At 48.8% G+C, this 17,012-nt stretch overlaps 2 protein-coding genes across 3 annotated transcripts; one reads left to right on the top strand and one right to left on the bottom strand.

The window, feature by feature from the left end:
• The first annotated feature begins 257 nt into the window (after positions 1-257).
• LOC1281672 (uncharacterized) lies at positions 258-4,381 on the top strand. Its single transcript, XM_321621.6, has 6 exons — positions 258-984; positions 1,050-1,278; positions 1,355-1,510; positions 1,579-3,117; positions 3,197-3,346; positions 3,428-4,381. The coding sequence occupies exons 1-6, from the start codon at positions 873-875 to the stop codon at positions 3,546-3,548; spliced, it is 2,307 nt and encodes a 768-aa protein (XP_321621.6). The 5' UTR covers positions 258-872; the 3' UTR covers positions 3,549-4,381.
• LOC1281673 (G-protein coupled receptor moody) lies at positions 4,372-16,754 on the bottom strand. Of its 2 annotated transcripts, XM_061641919.1 has the most exons (10): positions 13,708-16,754; positions 11,240-11,432; positions 8,062-8,202; positions 7,548-7,718; positions 7,327-7,454; positions 7,103-7,256; positions 6,684-7,003; positions 6,437-6,592; positions 5,656-5,760; positions 4,372-5,193 (listed from the first exon to the last, which is right to left on the bottom strand). In XM_061641919.1, the coding sequence occupies exons 2-10, from the start codon at positions 11,377-11,379 to the stop codon at positions 5,150-5,152; spliced, it is 1,359 nt and encodes a 452-aa protein (XP_061497903.1). In that variant the 5' UTR covers positions 11,380-11,432; positions 13,708-16,754; the 3' UTR covers positions 4,372-5,149. The 2 variants fall into 2 exon arrangements, with proteins under 2 accessions (XP_061497903.1, XP_061497904.1); XM_061641920.1 differs by lacking the exon at positions 5,656-5,760.
• Positions 16,755-17,012: the final 258 nt, after the last annotated feature.

Genomic DNA, 17,012 nt, shown 5'->3' with positions numbered 1-17,012 from the left:
AGGGTAATTCTTGGAGTTTTAAATACATGTTCAGACCGTTGCCGTTATCAATTGATTTAGAAGATGGCAGTTGATGTTTGTTTTCCACACTCATTGTGAAGGAGGACCAGAAAAGTAAAAGAAAAGAACATCTAAATGCCCTCCTTATCGATATTTAACGCTTTCTGATCAAATCTCAGGCTCAACCTGTCCAGTTGCAAAAACGATCGATTTGAACGGGCTTGTTCAAAACCCCCAACCCGAACCCGATTATCCGTGGTTTTGACAGCTCTCGCGAACTGTCATGCCGCTCCCCCCGACGTCGCTGCAAATGTCCATCAACAATAATAATACGGAGATCGATTTGCATTGGCCTGCGAGTGTTGGCTGGACTGGTGCGTTTTTTGCTCTCTGTGTTTTTCCGTAGTTTGGTGATGTGTTGTATGTAAATTGGCGACTCGGTCGGGTTCGGATTTGCTAGGGTAGGACCGTTTTTCCGCAAGTGCAAAACGCTCATATGGCCGAACGAGTCGCGATTAGCCCCAAATGTCCCTGTTGTACCCAGTGCGGACGCCCATCCGTACGCACTAAGAAGCGTATACGAGAGCGCGACGACGACCGCACGTGAAAAGCGCGGAGAAGATTTGTTGGTGGCCGTAGTTTTCGTGGTGCTAACCTACCCCGGATACCAGAACATTGCTGGTGTTTTTTGCTGAGCGTATCCGAAGAAGAAACGAAGGACCATAGTTAGAGCGCACTCGTCCGACCGTCGTCGTCGTCGTGTTCGTGTGTGACACGTTCACGCGGTAGAAGGGAGTAGCGGCGGCCCTTATCGGCAGATCCCGTGGGCCGTGTGTACCGTGACACGCGAATGTGTGTCGTCGCCTGCTAGGATGGAACAGTTTTCGCACGATCTGACGTTGGCGCTGGAGGAAACGTCTCGCACCACCACGAGCAAGGTGCGGTGGGGTGTGCGCCGCCGAACACGATCAACGGGCAATTTGCGTATGTCGAGCACTTCTGTTTGTGTTGCACTGGTTCGATTTTTCTCACCATTTTCATACTTGCAGCTTGTGCACCACAGCCAACGGAGGATAGTTCCAGCAGCCCGACCGATCCACCGGCCTGCAATGTAGTGATGAACCAGGCGGACTCGCCCTACCTGAGTGGCAGCAACAACATCGTCCAGAGCGACTCCGATGATCGACATTCCGTGGCGTTTACGTTCAAGTTGCGCCAAACGCCACTCTCGGGAAACTTTGAATCCGACTCACTGAATGAAAACTTCAGTCCTGCTAGGTATGGGTTCCGGTCGTGCAGCTGATACTCATTCTGACCTTGATATCCTGTCATTCTATCGCCCCCCCCTCCCCAGACCCAACATGCGCCGGAAGCGGAAGTACAAACGAATGGCCGTCGAGTATGAGACGACACCGTCCACACCGCACATCGTGGGCAATCCACTGTTCCCGGTCGCTGGCACGGTGAAGAAGCGCGTGTTCAAACACTCGGCGTGCCCGGAAAGTTTTAGGTCAGTTTAAGCGTAGTCTGTATGTGTGCGATGTGGTGCATCATTCCAAATCTTTCCCTTTTGCACAGGAGCACCATGTTTTTCTGTGGCAAGCGGAAGCGCGGTCAGCGTGACCGGGGTGGGCTGGATTACGACTTCTGCAAGCAGCATTCCAGCAGCGTACCGAGGCAGCGAGAGTTTTTCGGCCCGAAAGGTTCGTCGTACAGCGAGTACAAGAGCCGCAACAGGGCCGCATCCTTTTCGGCCAGCATGATGAAGTGCGAACGGATACTGCCCCTGAACAAGACGGTCGTCTCGAAGATTGAGCGAATTTCGGCCGACAGAGATCGCGAACGGTCGGCACTTTTGGAGGCTTCGCGATCGACCGGCATCGTTGCGCCCTCGGCGCCAGTTCCCATACCGACCGGGGGAGAGTTTAACTTCTCGATTCCGCTGCAGCAGCAGCAGCCAGTTCTGCTACCGGGAGCCATTCAGCAGCCGGCATTGCCAATACTGCCACTGATCGGAAGTCAAGGTCATGGTGGAGAGGGACTAACTGCTGCTTCTCCGCATCAAATTGCGACGGTCAGCACGAATGTTGTCCAGAGCGTTCCGCAAAATCAACCAACCTTGGGAGGGGTAACACCGTTGGTTCTACCCGGGGAAACCTTGAATCCCCTGCTGCATCCGTTCGGTATGTCGGCAGCGCCACCCACTACTATAGCGCCCGCTATAGCCCCAACAGCTCCGGGCCAGATCGGTCCTCTGACCCAAGTGCCGATCAAACCGTTGCTAATCAATCCGTTCGGTGGTGGTACGGTGGTGATTGAGAATCCGCTCAACATCCAGCGATCGTTTTCGGAAACGGTGGCCACCGTCACCGGCCCCGACACTGTCCAATCCATCCCGGAGCCGATGAAGGCAGCCGTAGTTACGAAGGCAAAGGGAAGCTACCCGAAGGAAAAGCATCGCCATCGCAAATCGAAGTACATCCGCAAGAAGCAGATGCTGATGATGGCCGGCGGCCCGGAAGGGCAGGGACAGCTGATGGATTGCGGAGGGCAGGATTTCCTCAGCTCCAGCTCGCTCAGCTCGAGCGACTCGGAAGCGGTGCTGGCGAACGAGACGGACCACGAGGGTGACGACGAGCTGACCGATTGGCCCGGCAACGAGGCAATGATTACGTTCGCTTCGAAGCACGACTTCCGCAAGGCGTACCACGGCAATCGAGCGCCCGGCCTGGCAGGAGCATCCTCTTCCGCGCTCACTCGGGCTTGTCTGCTGCCCCATGTCGATCGGCAGGACGAGCCGGACGACGATACGCTCATGTCGGCCGATGAGCTGTTGACGGCGGCAAGCGTCCCGGGTGCGGCGAGCGAAATAACGATGCAACCGGTGGGTGGGGTGGTGGCGGTCGATGCCATCGGTCTGAGCGGTATCGAGCCAAGCTTGGCGCTACCCATCGGGCCTGATTTGGCCGGCATTAATACACCCTTTCTAGTCAATAACATTGCGCCCGGGCTGCCGCTAGCGAACGAGATACGGGAGATCCGTGCCGGGTGTAGAAGAATTCGCGAAGAACGGCCGGGGTTTTCCATCATATCGAGCGTGAATGAGCTGCTATCAAGGTGAGCGACTGTAATGGGGGGAGGGGGATAAATCACAGCCATAATATTAATCGTTTTTGTGGTTGTTAAACGCTCACAGGTTTCTTCAGGATGATCAGCAGCGCGAGCTGACCCTGCACGATGTGGACAAAGCGGAGCACGACAAGCTGCAGGATCTGTGCAAGCTCTACTCGCTGAATGCACAGCAGCTAAGCGAAAATGGCAGTGTGGTGATGCTGAGCAAAACCAGGTAAGTGGCCAGAGTTCTATCGTTTGTATTTTTCGGTTGCATCCGTTCACCGTACCGCAACGTCTCTTCTTCACCAACCAGCAACACGATGCAATCGGTACGGATCGATCAGTCCAACTTACCGAAACGGCTTGGAGATTTCAAACGGCGCTGCTACGGCAATGCGGAAGCGCTACAATTTCACGACGGTGCTACCAGCTAAACAATGACTATGGCTACCATCACCGATACGACACCGAACGGAGCTTTCGAGCGTTAGAAACCGAGTTTGGACCGGGTTTTTGTGCCGGCGTGTTTACAAAACTGTAAACGACAGCTTTGAAAATTGAAACTGTAAAGATAGCGAGCAAATATACAAGTGAATTAGTGTAGAATTAGGCGAAGCGCTTTTAGCTTTTGTTCAGTCTCACGCGCGCACAACACTGTTGGGAGGCTCGTTGCGTGTAGAGTTAGCATAAGCGAGTTAACAAACGACGACACAACACACCGACGAACAACAGGATTTGATTGCATCATGTCCTATGGACGAAGAAGAGGATAGAAGATGGAATAGACAAAAAAAAAAACACCCGAGACGGACGAAGGTAGTTCCACTGGAGAAAATAACCACTATGTACAGTTAGCATGTAAGAGAGTAACGTGTAAGTAAGGTGGGTGTGGTGTCTCGAAGCTAACCACACAGTTGCGCACTTTGCCTGCGGCCATTCGCTTCACAAACGCTTGCCAGAAGCCGAGAAAGGAGGAGTTAGGAGTTTGTTCCCTTTGCGCAACAACAACAAACAAGCAAACAAACAAAACAAAAAACCTTCGCACCGTTACTAAACACAGAACGCGCTAGAGTTTTGTGCCGTTGTTAGGTTAGCAAGTTTTTAATTCACGTTAGCGGAAAGGTTTTGCTACTTTTAATGCGCAAGATTCTCTGTACAGTTGCAACGGCAGCAATGGACAAGATGCTAAGCAGCGCGAAAATGAGGAAAATTAATAAACCGCAACAACGGCCCATATATCATTGAAGGTTGTTGGCGTTTACGTTAAGAGCTGTCATTATTCACTTGATCGGTTTGATTTTTGTACAGGTTACAGAGAGAGAAGTGTCGTTGCTTGCGGGAAGTAGCCGCTGTTCAGAAACCGCGTCCGTCGCATCCGAAACTAAAGGCGAATAATTTAATCTTATCAACTATATTGCAAACGATAACAAGAGCCGGGCCTTTTGTCTTGACATTTTTTCTCTGCTGCTCTTGGCTCCTAACTCTCGTCACATCTTTGGAGCTTTGCATTCGCTTTGTATGAACTAAGAACACTATTACTATACTCATGCGCTCATCCTTACAAACTACCAACAAACCTTAAACTTCCTCCTCGAAATTCAACCTTTTTCGCTAGCGAAATCGTTCGCGCCTCTGCCATTAGCTTGCAGAAAATGTATTAGTTAACCCTATCGGTTTGGCATCGTGAATGTTACATAGTAGTAGTTGTTTGGGACTTACAGGTTCCCAACGCGATTTTAAAATAAACCCCCCGAATCGTGGTGCATTTTTGGAGTCGTTTTGGTGTCATAAGTGGCGTTTTGGTGAACGTAAGCTCTGGTTTGCTGGTTTCCATTCGGCCATGTCTTCCATGTTTTTGGTCATATTCAAGTGGCTTATCAGCAGGGTGGTCACTGCTCACTGTGTGCTCCGGTACACTGCTATTACTATTATTACTATTATTATTATTAGTGTAGGGAGAAAGATAATGCGTTTTCAGTCCACTGTCCTCCTGTGTGTCTTAGGGTTGTGCAGTTCTCACAAGTCTTATCTTCTACTAACTATCTTGAATGGCGACTAAATGTTGTGGGTGCGGCGAATCTGTAAGAAAACGAAACACATCTTTTTTTTAGTCTCAATCTCAATCGGGGTTTGATTTGCAGAAGCGATGATATTTGAATTCAAAATAATAATGGTATGCAGTAGATAATTTTGTGAATCAAAACAGTGCGCAAACGCATGAAAGAGGCTTTGATTATAGATTTGTGGAAGAACGTTTTTTGGGGAAATGATTGACATCCAGCGATAGAGAAGAGTTGTGGAAAATATTACAATAAAGCAACTACTAGGGGAAAAAGAGGGAAGAAAGAATAGAAAAGCTTTGAAAAGATGCATCTTCAAACGTGTAAAGAGGAAAGGACAGATCCAAGCGAAGTGCGAACAAGCAGAGCAAGACTTAGAAAATATGGATGGGGAGGTGCACATCGATCGTGGACGGACGATGGCGGATGGACAAACTCTGGCGCAGTTTGTAGTGGCATCATCGGGGCCCGTTCCGATTACCTTGGCGTAGTCGGCTGGATGGGGGCGACTCTGGTTCGGCTATTGAAACTTGGGACACCATGGTACGACTGTGGTTGTAGCTGTACCCGATGTCTTTCCATTTCTCTAAATAAAATGTACACAAGTAAAAACGAAAACGGGATCTAAGTCAGGGGGTTTTTGATAAGATTTAGAAGAAAAAATAAACAAGTGAAAACAAATAGAAGAGTGCTCTTGCAAACAATTGAATTAAAAACCACCACACCACACCAGCAGTGGGGCGCGATGTTTGACCCAAGCGAAGGTTAAACGGCCTATGATCAATACACTGGCGCTGGTATGATGGAGGTTCTATCGGCGGTCAGATAATTGTGCAATAAAATTGTCTTCTTTACAGTCCAAAGTACAGCGAAGGCGACGAGAAGACGCGCGTGTGTGTGTATAGTACGGTGTGGCTACAATCGCTCCGGCACGTCAGGGACAACATGAACCTTTTTGCTGCTTTGCGTGATGCATGATAGACAAACGGATAGAGAAACATTGAAACAAAACGATCACCAACGAGTAGACAATCACTGAATCATGGTGGGCTTTTTTTGCACAGTCCATGTTCTGTGACAGTCATGTGGAAGTGAGGAGTGACAGTGCCACTTCCCTTATAATCGATAGAGTGGTACTTTTTAGTCAAAATAGATTCTACACATTATTGTACAACATCTACGCACAAACCCGTTGGAAAACACGAAACATCCAATGAATTTTCTTCCTCGTTGGAAACCCTATAGCAATGGATGGTTCTTACCTCCAACACTGCTACCACCGAAGCCAAGCAGGCGTGACGGTTTGCAGAAGATCACGGTCTTGTACGCCTGCCGGTACTGCTTGTTCATGATCACGTAAATGATCGGATTGATGCACGCCGAAAGGTACAGCATAATGTAGCCGATGATGTGCAGCACTGAAAAAAGCACGAATCAAAATCGAATTAGAATTATATTGGAAAAGCTTCATGCCCTTCCCACTGTCCCACTCCCCTCTGCGCTACCTACCCGGCACCGAGACATTCTTGTCGACGATTTTCGATATCGTGATCGGCAGGTAGCACATGACGAACGACAGAAAGATCGCCAGCACCATCTTGGTGATGCGCCACTCGTTGCGCCGGGCCTTTGCGTCCCGCGCGTCCGCTGCGGTGCGAGCGGCGCCCGCGACCTTCACCGCCGACGAGCTGGCCGTGTAGCTGATGGAGTTGTTGTTGGCCGAGCTGGAACTGCCGGCCGACAGGGGCGAGGCCGGATCGGCCGCCGATCGCAGATTGTTTGGAATGTTGCACTGTGATTTGGAATGGTTCTTCATCCGCTTGTCCGATCTGTCCGATCGAAAAGGAAAGAAAAGAGAGATAGAAAGAGAGAGAGAGATAGTGATTACGAATTTCTTAACACTCCAGCCAGCCACTCTCCCAACATACTTGTGCACGACGCAAAAGATGCGACTGTAGCATATCACGATAATCATACACGGAATGATAAAGGCAATGATGAACATGGCCGTCTTGCTGCTGCGTCCCTCGTCGTCCGGCAGTATCGAGCAGGTACCGAGTTGATGGTTGTAACCGAATTTTCCTAAAATAAGAAAGAAACACACCATTAATCCACACCATCAAACGCAAGCGGCGTGCAATGCGTCCCTTACCCCAAACACCGAAAAGCGTTGGCAGTTGGAAGCCGTAGGAAAACAGCCAGCAGGCAACGATCATCACCATAATCCAGGACGTCTTGTACACCTTCGGGTAGATGCTGTAGTGTGCGATCATAATGTAGCTGCAAAAAAGAGGAGGAGGAAAACAAAACGGTTAGCAGAAGAAGAAGAGGCAAAGACCGGAAGGAAGCACCGGGCGCGCCTTGATCGCTTACCGGTTTATGCTGATCATCGTGATGCAAAGCAGCGACACGCCGACACTGCCGTATTGCATAAACGTTATCAGCGTGCAGAGCGTCTCGCCGTGCATCCACGTGCCCTGGATGAAGCGCATCGCGTTGAATGGCAGGACGATGATGCAAAACAGACAATCCGCTATGCACAGGCTGGACGGACGGGGGAGATTGGAATCGGAAAGAAAGCGAATTGAACCGTTTGGATTAGTGTAACGAAAACCTGGTGACCGTCCGATACAGCGTAAAGCAGCATTAAACATATCGAATGTCGGAGGAGGTCATGTTTCTATTGACGGGGGGTGTTGTTGTGTCTGCTTGGCTGTTGAGATTCCTTGAGGCTATAGGGTTCTTCAGTTGATAGGTTTCATGCCGTTTGTTTGGACAACATGTGTTTTGTCTGTGTAATGCTTAACTTGACTGCTTTCGTTTAGTCTATTCGCCCATTAAATGTCCTCAAATGCAGCTTAGTCACGTACAGCCAAACAACGCTTACCTGATAATGAAGGCGGCCGCCACATTTCGCACCTTGGGACATCTGAGCAGTGCGACAATCGTAAGCAAATTGCCCACAATTCCTGTGACCATAATTGTGATCGTCGCGACGGCAGCAAACGTTAGCAATGGGCGGGAAAATCTGTGGAAAATGGATGCGTAAGAATTCGGTCATTCAGCTTCAGCAAGGCAACAGCAGCATAAATGGACAGACGTAACAATAACAAGAATGCATCTGTGAGGCGGGAATGTTGCCCGCAAGTCTTCCTCCAGCACTAAATCAATAAACGATCACTTTTATTTACTTCCCGGGGGCACGGGTACTGGAGACAAACTCCGCCAGAAGATTCTGTTGGGTTGCAAACATGCCACACAGTTGAAGAAGAAGTTGGCTTGGACTCCCGACAACTCCTTGTTTTTCTTTCAGTTGGTTCGTCTCTTGCAATGCGGTTGAAGTTTTATTCCCACTGCATATGGAACAACATCCGGAAAAAAAGGAATGCTTCTTGGGTCACAACAGTACACAGCCCCTGGTGGGCTGGTGGAGTGAGCGCGCGCGGTCCGGTTTTATTTATAAACAAAAAACCACGCTCAACGAGGGCAGGAAGTTTTGAGGTTCTGTACAGAAAGACACAGAGGAAAAAGGAGTAACAGGAGAGAGAAAACGGAGCAGCTGTGTGGTGGAGGAAATGCAATGTTTTCTTATTGTGACAAGCGTTTATGCTACATTCTAGGTGTACCGTGGAGGAAGTAGAAAGTGAGCGGGGACTTAAGAAGAGCGCGGCAAACAGATTATTTGATGCTGATGAGTTAGTTCTCTTGAGATAATACACTGGAAGATGATGGCTCAGAAACCGGCAAATGAATATGTTCAAAACGATCATGTGATCATAATTTCCCCCTTTGCCAAGTTTGGACTCCAATTCCCCCAAACCCTCGTACGTCCTTCACACTAAATCCACCATTCCAAACCCTCTCGATGTCGGTTTAAATGTCAATGCTATCCCAAAAGGGTTCCCCGCGCGCATGGTGATCTTCTCCCTTCTCCAGGCAGCTCCAGAGGCTTGTAAAGGTCCGTCCGTCCGTAACCAAAAACAAAAAATGATTCCATTGTCCACTTGGGAGATATCAGATTACAACTCACCGCTCTGCGCTTGCCTTGATATCTCTCACCCGTGTATCCATGAAATGGCGGCATCGGCGGCACCGTGTATTATGCTTTCGCTCGTCATAAGAGCCAAATAAGAGTCGTTTTGTGTTTGTTGGTGTAACTAAGCTCCCATGCAGCTCCACCGTTTACACGGCCACACGGCCTCAGATGACGCAGGCTCGCGCAGGAACGGAACTAATGCCAGCGCGCTCTATCCATCCATCCTGCCGCCCGATGGGGGCTGCGGCTACCAAGTTGATCGTCGCGCAAGTGAAAGGCAGTGGTGGTTGGTATGTGTATGTTCGAATCGCAATTACATTATTACTCATTAGATATTTAATTTGAAAAGGAAAAAGCTAAGCGCGCACAAATAATGCTCATTCCAAAGAGAAGCAAACGCGATCAGTGTTACAGTGTGTTGCCTTGTTTGTTTGTAACAAAGCAGCTAATGATAGAACCGTTCGTTTGGTAAGCTCGAAGCTAGAGTTACAAAGGGACATAGGGATATGGAACGGCTTCTAAAAATAGCCCTTCCAATGTTCCCAAACTAGCTCGGACAAGGCAGGTAGGCCCAGGTAACCACAAAAGCCTTCGCACAACAAACGCGGGTAGGTCATCAGTAGCAGATTACTCAGGTTTCCGCAGCCACAATGCAACAATGAGTAGCGCGTTATATGGGGTAAGCGTGAGGAACATGAGTCAGACTCCCTTCAAGAGACAGACTCGCTCGTTCTCCCTTCCTCCGTTCGGGGTAAGGTACGATCGTGCTTGACAATTAGTTCCAAACAAGGCGCGAGCAGCAGCAGACTGGAAGTTGCGGAGAGAAAATATTTACCATGAGTCGGATATTCCGCGGAATCCCGGGGACCCGTTGAGTGTGCTATCGAAAGATGATTAAGAGAATCGGGTGAGCTGTCTAACACTCATCTTGGCAGAAGGAATGAGTAATTTACCGTGCTTTGTTGTTGTCATACGTACGTTAGAAGCAGTAAAAACGGCACAAAACCAAACACAGCAGTGCCAGCAGAAACAGCCAATCAAACGGATTAGATGATAGAGATCATAGGTCAAGTGGAAACGCTACCACCTGCCTCCCTCTCTCCCCTCGGTGTCCTATGCACTTTGGTCAACTTTATTTGGTCAATTGGGGAACGCACTGTGGGTCCGGCCCCCTTCATCGGCTGGCGGCTCACCCCTGCTGCTCGGGATGAATACAATTTTGGACCCACTGTCCTTGCTAGATTGGCACACAGTTTGGTAGGGTTTTACAGGGGACTGCGACTTGCCATCATTGCCTTGTGCCCCGGGACAGGAAGTACCATTACCAGCGTAGTCCGCCGTGCAATTCGCGCATTACGCTCCCTTCGAGTTTTGCGCACCAACAAACAAAAATTCATTGCTTATTTCCTTTTTTAATTTGGGACCCTTTTACACTGGCCACTGCCTCCCACCCCCTCACCCCACTGCTTTTTATAGTGTTGTGGCTTGTGTTTTATTTGCTGCCCCATCGTGCTCCCATCATTTTGAACATCATTTTGATGCGCGCAGCGATCGTTTATTTGATCGTGATTTCCCTGTTGATAGACCTTCGTCCACCCTGTCTCTACCCCCCCGGGGGGGTGCGAACGGACGAACATCAAGCGGTCCGTAGTTTTGTGGGGGGACTTCCAAGCCGCTTCTGGTTTGCATCGCCAAACGCGACTTCAGGAAGTTATTACAGTTGTGAATGCTTTTGGTGCGATATTGATTCTTAAAACACAAGTTTGTGGTTTTCACATACATCGCTTTAGACCACAAATAAAGAGAAAATATTAGCTCAAAAACATAACTTGAGTGTTCTTAAGCTAAAATCTAAAGCTCAAAACTCGAAATCTTAGTCTCAAATAGAACACGCAAACTAACGCCAAAAATCGATCCTCACTGTCGTTTGCGGATGATCGTACGCTAAAGGCAATAAACCCATCACTTTTGGCACATGTTTGGCCCCCCTTCCTCGCTCTCGGTTTATCCTATGCTCGGTGTGCCTTACCTGCTGGTTTCGTCCGGGAAGTCAGTCTCCTCCCCGGCCGTCGCCGTGTCGATCGTTGGCAGAACGGAAGTAACGTTGCTCCATCGTCCCCCGTCATCGAATGGTAGACGCTGGAGCGTCCCGTTGATGAGTTCATCCATGGCACGGCCGAGACGGCGAAAGGTTGGTTGGTGGGTTGTGAACGTGCTGGTGTCTGTGAAAGAAAAAGGAAAAACAGGAGAAAAGTCATAAAAAAGAAATGATTGAAAATGTGGGTTTTCCACTTTGCGCCGCGCAGAGAGTTGGGGATTAGTTTGCTCTCCCTCGCGGGAGGAAAACGTTAAATATGTTAAGCAAATAAACGATCGTTCATCACGTTTTTTTGTTTTTTTTGTGCGCTTGGAAGGAAAAAGGATCGAAATGTGTTCGCTTTGCTTTCAAGGCGCGATAGCGCGAAAAGATGAAACACAAGCAGCGCCCTGTGCTTCGAAGACGGGATTGTCGGGCCGATCAGTAGATTGGAAATTGCATTCTTGGTTGCATTCTGGAGCAAATGGAGGGACACGAGAGGCACACATCGCAAGAACACAACCGCGATAACAGAGAGCGGGAGAATGTGAGCGGCGTGTCGGTGACAAATGGTGGCAACTGCCATCTCGCGGACAGGCAGCATGTAGAAGCAAAAGCGCCCTTATCGGGCGCACTGCAACCGAGCCGTGATGATGCAATGGAGTTGTTGAGAATTTTTCCCTCCCTTTTTTTAATATTTATTAGACAGCTCAATGACGCGTTAGGCCGCTTGAGATGGCGGCTTCGGGTGGAGAGGCACAATCGTTTGCGAATTAAACGCTACGTACAGTTGGAGGAAACTGCTTTCAGACAGTGAGCAGAGTGTGTACGATTAAATGCCATTTATTAGAAGAAAAGAAAAGTGATAAAAACGTCATCTGATCAGAAGTCAAGATTCCATGCAAAAGAGAGATTAATTTGACCCCAGAGAAGCTCTAATTAAATAGTCGTTTCATTCCGCCAGAGGTGGAGAGATAACAAACCAAACCAAAAACTCCACTTCCAAGAGGTCGCTTGGTCGCTTCTTTGTCTTGCAGCCACCCAAGAACATCATAAACTTAAACAAAACAAAGACATTGGCCGGGGGAAGCGATCGAGCATGCGATTCTGTATGAAGACATCTACAGCCGCATGTGACATTCCGAGAAATAAAACTGACCCCGGTACAGAAAAGGACACTTGCTTGCAGTCTGCAGGCCGTTTTCCCCGGTGACCGATTCATCACCAGAGCTCACTTTACAGCCTCACCCGGCATCATCCGAACCCCCGAGGGACAGTCGAACATTCGATCAACGAAATTAAATGCAATTAACACCAATTAAAAAGGGTCACCCCAAGTGGCCCAAGTGTGTATAGTAGCAAGTAGGTCCGGACGAACGAGCGTAGACGCCATTTCCTACAAACAAGTTTGGGAGGCGTTGGCGTCGTGCACGTCGTCGTGATCGGTGGTATCGGGGAGCCGTGGGGGGAAGGGAGGAAACAGGAGAACGTATATATAAAATTAAATTCTTCTGCTCGCTTACTGATTAGGTTACATGTTAACGCCTAGTGGTAGATTTTTTCTACAACAAACTTGAAAGACTTGGCAAACGCTTGGGGTAATAAGACGGCCACAAAACCTCATTGTTTGTACAGTTTGATGCGCGGGGGGGATGGTCGTGTTTGTGCGTGCCTATGACTCACGGACGCGCGACACACTGTTGCGCGGTGTTGCTTTTGCCAAGGTGCAATTGGCACGTCTTGGCAAGACACGGGCAAAGGCAGAACGGGACCGGATGGCTGAAACGTTTAGCGTTGTGTGGTTTTGTTTAATCGATGAGTCAAAAAACACGCGGTGGAATTCCAGTACGATCACGAGGGGGGGGGGGGGGGGGCTATCGAACTGCCCTGGTGGGTTAATCAGCAACAAGGGAAAGACAAAAACGATCGCAAGTGTGTGCGTGACGCATGCATGCGGGGGGACATGCGAAAACATGCGTTTGTTTGGGTGTTATTGTTTTTGGATACAACTGCTGCCCTTACACAAACACAAACTCGGACACCTTTATAACTCGGACCGTCGAAAAGCGCTCGCGTGTTGGGGAGGGGGTGCACACAGGGTACGCTTGTTCCCCCCGATGTGTCCGTGTCCGTGTTGTCGGTTCCGATTTCTAATCATTCGGGGCACAGCACACCACCTTCCACCGATTGATTGCTCGTTAGGTTCAGGGCAATAAAAGGGGAGAAAAAAACCCGCGCATTCGTACGTACGATGATCTTGGATTGATGTTTTCCGATCGATGGTCCCCGTTCGAAGGTTTTGGTTTGGTGGTTTTACGCCCATCGGGGTGTTTAAAGCGCGTTTTTGCCGGAGGTTTATTTACACACATAAATTACATTGCGCTTGCACATGAACAAAAGGTTACTTAAAAGATACTCACTAGAACGGGGTTAGGGCCACTCGGAAGACGACTCGGCGGTGAGATTCTCGATCGTTGGTGTTTGCTTTTGCACACAAGGGGACCTGATCCCGTACAACTGGCACTGATTATTGCTTTCACTTTTGGACAATTCTTCCACTATTATAGCATATTTTGCTCAGCTTTTTGTACACTTTTCACAGAACATTATCTTTCCCCCTTTTCTACAGACGTGTACACAATGCACACTTCTTCGCCGTACCTTCTTCGCCCTTCTTATGGCACTCGCTCTCACACACGTGCGGCTACACACCTTTGATTGGGTGACGGGTAGGGCACACAGTTTTCACTCACATTTAATTTTGCAATCACACTACGCATATGTGTTTGTCTGCTTGTGTGTGTTTGTTCCCTTCCTTGGAAAATGCTACTTTTTTTTTCTGTATTAATTCTCAACCTCACCGCTGGCAAGGGTTTGATACAGCATTTGGCCAACCTTGAGGCAGGTAAAGTACACCACGGTCAATGCAAGCAGGCGATAGGTGAAGACACTCATACTGTACCGGTGAGTAGCAGCAGCAGCAGCAGCAATCCCAGTAGGCTGCGATGGCAAATCGAACACGAAAGGGGGGAACAAATCCGTTCTAGAACCCTTTCCTTTTTTTCAAAACTTGGCCACAAAAGGGGCACTTTCTTTGGCTGCTTCACGGCTTCACGGTGCTGGACGTTTGTCACCGTATTGAACACACACACACACACGCGCACACTCACTGGGCAGAACGATCGGATCGGGGTGCGCGATAAGGTGATAGAAAACCGGAGCAATGGACTCACCGATAACACACAATCAGCCCCTGGCGTTGGTTTCTTAGCCGTCGTCAAATATTTGTCTTTTCGAGGCTTGCACGCACACACATCATCCTTTTTTGTGTGGTTTCAAATATTTGATACCCCCTTCTCTGCTTCAAATATTTCTACCCACAGCCGGGGACAATCGCTCACTCATTCACTCACAGTCAAACCATCCGGAACGATCGTGGCTCAAATCTGTACAGCACACGGGCCTCACTACACCCGTTCGACTGGGCACCGACGCGTTGCCTATTCCTTATCAACTAGCGCTGCTGACGAAAATGTAAACAACGAATTGACGATGCACGGCAGTTAGACAAAAAATTAAAACGGGCGGGCGTGTGTATGTGTGTAGCTGGCTGGAACCGACTCGAACGACTCAAATCGCGCGCGCACTGTACGTTATCGTTTTGCTGTCGTCAAATGCCGTACCGTACTGCCAGACTTGCTGCTGCTAACAGTTGTTGGAATGTATGTTGGTAGGGCTCTTGGTCCTGGATCTAAACTGTGCTCCGCGCGCACACACACTGTACAGCACACTGTGGTAACGCGACGACTCGCGAGAGGTAAATAATCACGCGGTGCGATTTGCAGCAGGCCTCGGTGCTGCGGCTGGGCTGTGCCGTCTGCAGGCTTAACCTTGCTGTCTGCAACCAATTGTGATGGTTGTGTGTATGCGTTGAGCATTTTGGCAATTTCGATGGCTTTATGAAGTGATATACGAAAAAAAGGTGAATTTTTGTACAACTCTAATTGAAGGAATAATCATGAACGAGAAGTTGAAATCATAAATCGCATAAAATTAAAAAACTGTTCCCACTCCGTGTGAGCTGCATCCATCACGGATAACGCCGGTAGCACGGCTTATTTACTCTCGCGCTCTGAACGTGTTCGGCGAGAGAGAGAGCGCGCTCGCTTCATTCATCTCCGCTCTCTAGCCGTCTCGCTTTCTCCTTCGTGCGGCCCGAGCCGTGTTGTGCAAATGTTGTGTAGAATGAAAGACAAAACCAAAACAAAGGCTGTAATACATACGGCGCAAGTTAATCCGGGAAGAAAACAAGGAAGAGGCAAACGTTTTGTTACAAAACCGCTGCAGTTGATGTTGAAGTGATAAATCATTCATTTTTTTTTTCGCTTGGCATGAGTATTTGAAAATGTTACAAATTTATTAGAATAGGTGCATTGTTTCATAAACATAATCGAGCTTAATGTTGGTGAGATAAGTGAATGGTGGTAAATATTTTGGTGTTTGTCCTGTTTGTTGAAATGCCTTTCCCATTCTCCCTCATTTATCTCGAACAATTAAATAATGAAGGAAAAATGACCGCATACTTGCCATCTCACAAACACCAAGAGAGAGCCGACTCCGTCTCACTCACTCTCATTTCTAATAGTCCTGATTCCAGCTGGTATTTTTTTCTCCTTTCTTCTGATGTACCGTGAAAATGTGGCCTGCGTCCTGGAAGCAAGGGGGAAAGGAAATAGTTGAAAAAAGGTCGACAGAATAGAGGAGGATAGAGATGAGCTTTGTCACTAGGACTGGTAGCATCTGGCACTGCAGGATACGAACATCATGCCCGATGCTTTCAGATCAGATTATGAATCTAACCGACATTGTTCACACATTTTCTCCTTCAGTCTGAAAATCAGTCATAATTGCTACCTTTTTTGCATGTTTCCAGCATACAGTCTGTCCCAGTTTTGAAGAGCATTTTTTCTTTGTGAAATGATTGTGTTCCTATTAGGTTGATGTCGACGCATTTCATTGCTTCTATTTAAATAGTCAAGAGAAAAAAACAGACTACACGTGTCGATGCATTTCCCGCCAAATTATTCCGTTGACATGGCAACACGGCAACAAAAACGGCACGGTGCAACTTGCACACGAGCGCACGTGCGCGCCCTTGCACGGATTCAAACCAACTTGCGTGCAAGCGACATCAAACACGGGACGGCATTTCCTACCGCGGGCAAATATCGGCGACATGAATTTCCCTTTCGTCCGAGTGAAAACGAGAAAAGCCTGCCTACGACGGGGTACGGCATGTATACACAACCCACCCAACACCCTAAGACCACCCGACCCCACCATCACCACAGGTCGGGTGGGTCCGGGAGGGTTGCAGACCACCGCGTGTCCAGCGTGTCGGCCGAAGTGTTTCTTCATCCTACGGTGTCGGCTAAATTAGTTTACATTACAAAATAAAGTAAACAATGGACTAGCACCAGTGTGTGAGCATGTGACTCTGTCGGTGTGTGTGTCGAGGAGCGAGGGTGTTTGTATGCTTGTACGTGTGCCCCATTTTACTAGCCATCCCGCAGTGTAGTCTGACCGCGGACCAGAAAGGAGGAGGATGTCGTTGTTGCATTAACCGTGGCCGCTGCAGTGCGTTACCGTCCGCCGGCCAGGAACTGTGTCGTTTTCCACATTGCGATGGACACACTTTTCCGGCATTAAACATCGGGCGTGTGTG

Source organism: Anopheles gambiae, chromosome 2 (assembly GCF_943734735.2).
Source record: "Anopheles gambiae chromosome 2, idAnoGambNW_F1_1, whole genome shotgun sequence".
Taxonomy (NCBI): Eukaryota; Metazoa; Arthropoda; class Insecta; order Diptera; family Culicidae; genus Anopheles; species Anopheles gambiae.
This window is presented reverse-complemented; position numbering and strand designations above follow the sequence as displayed.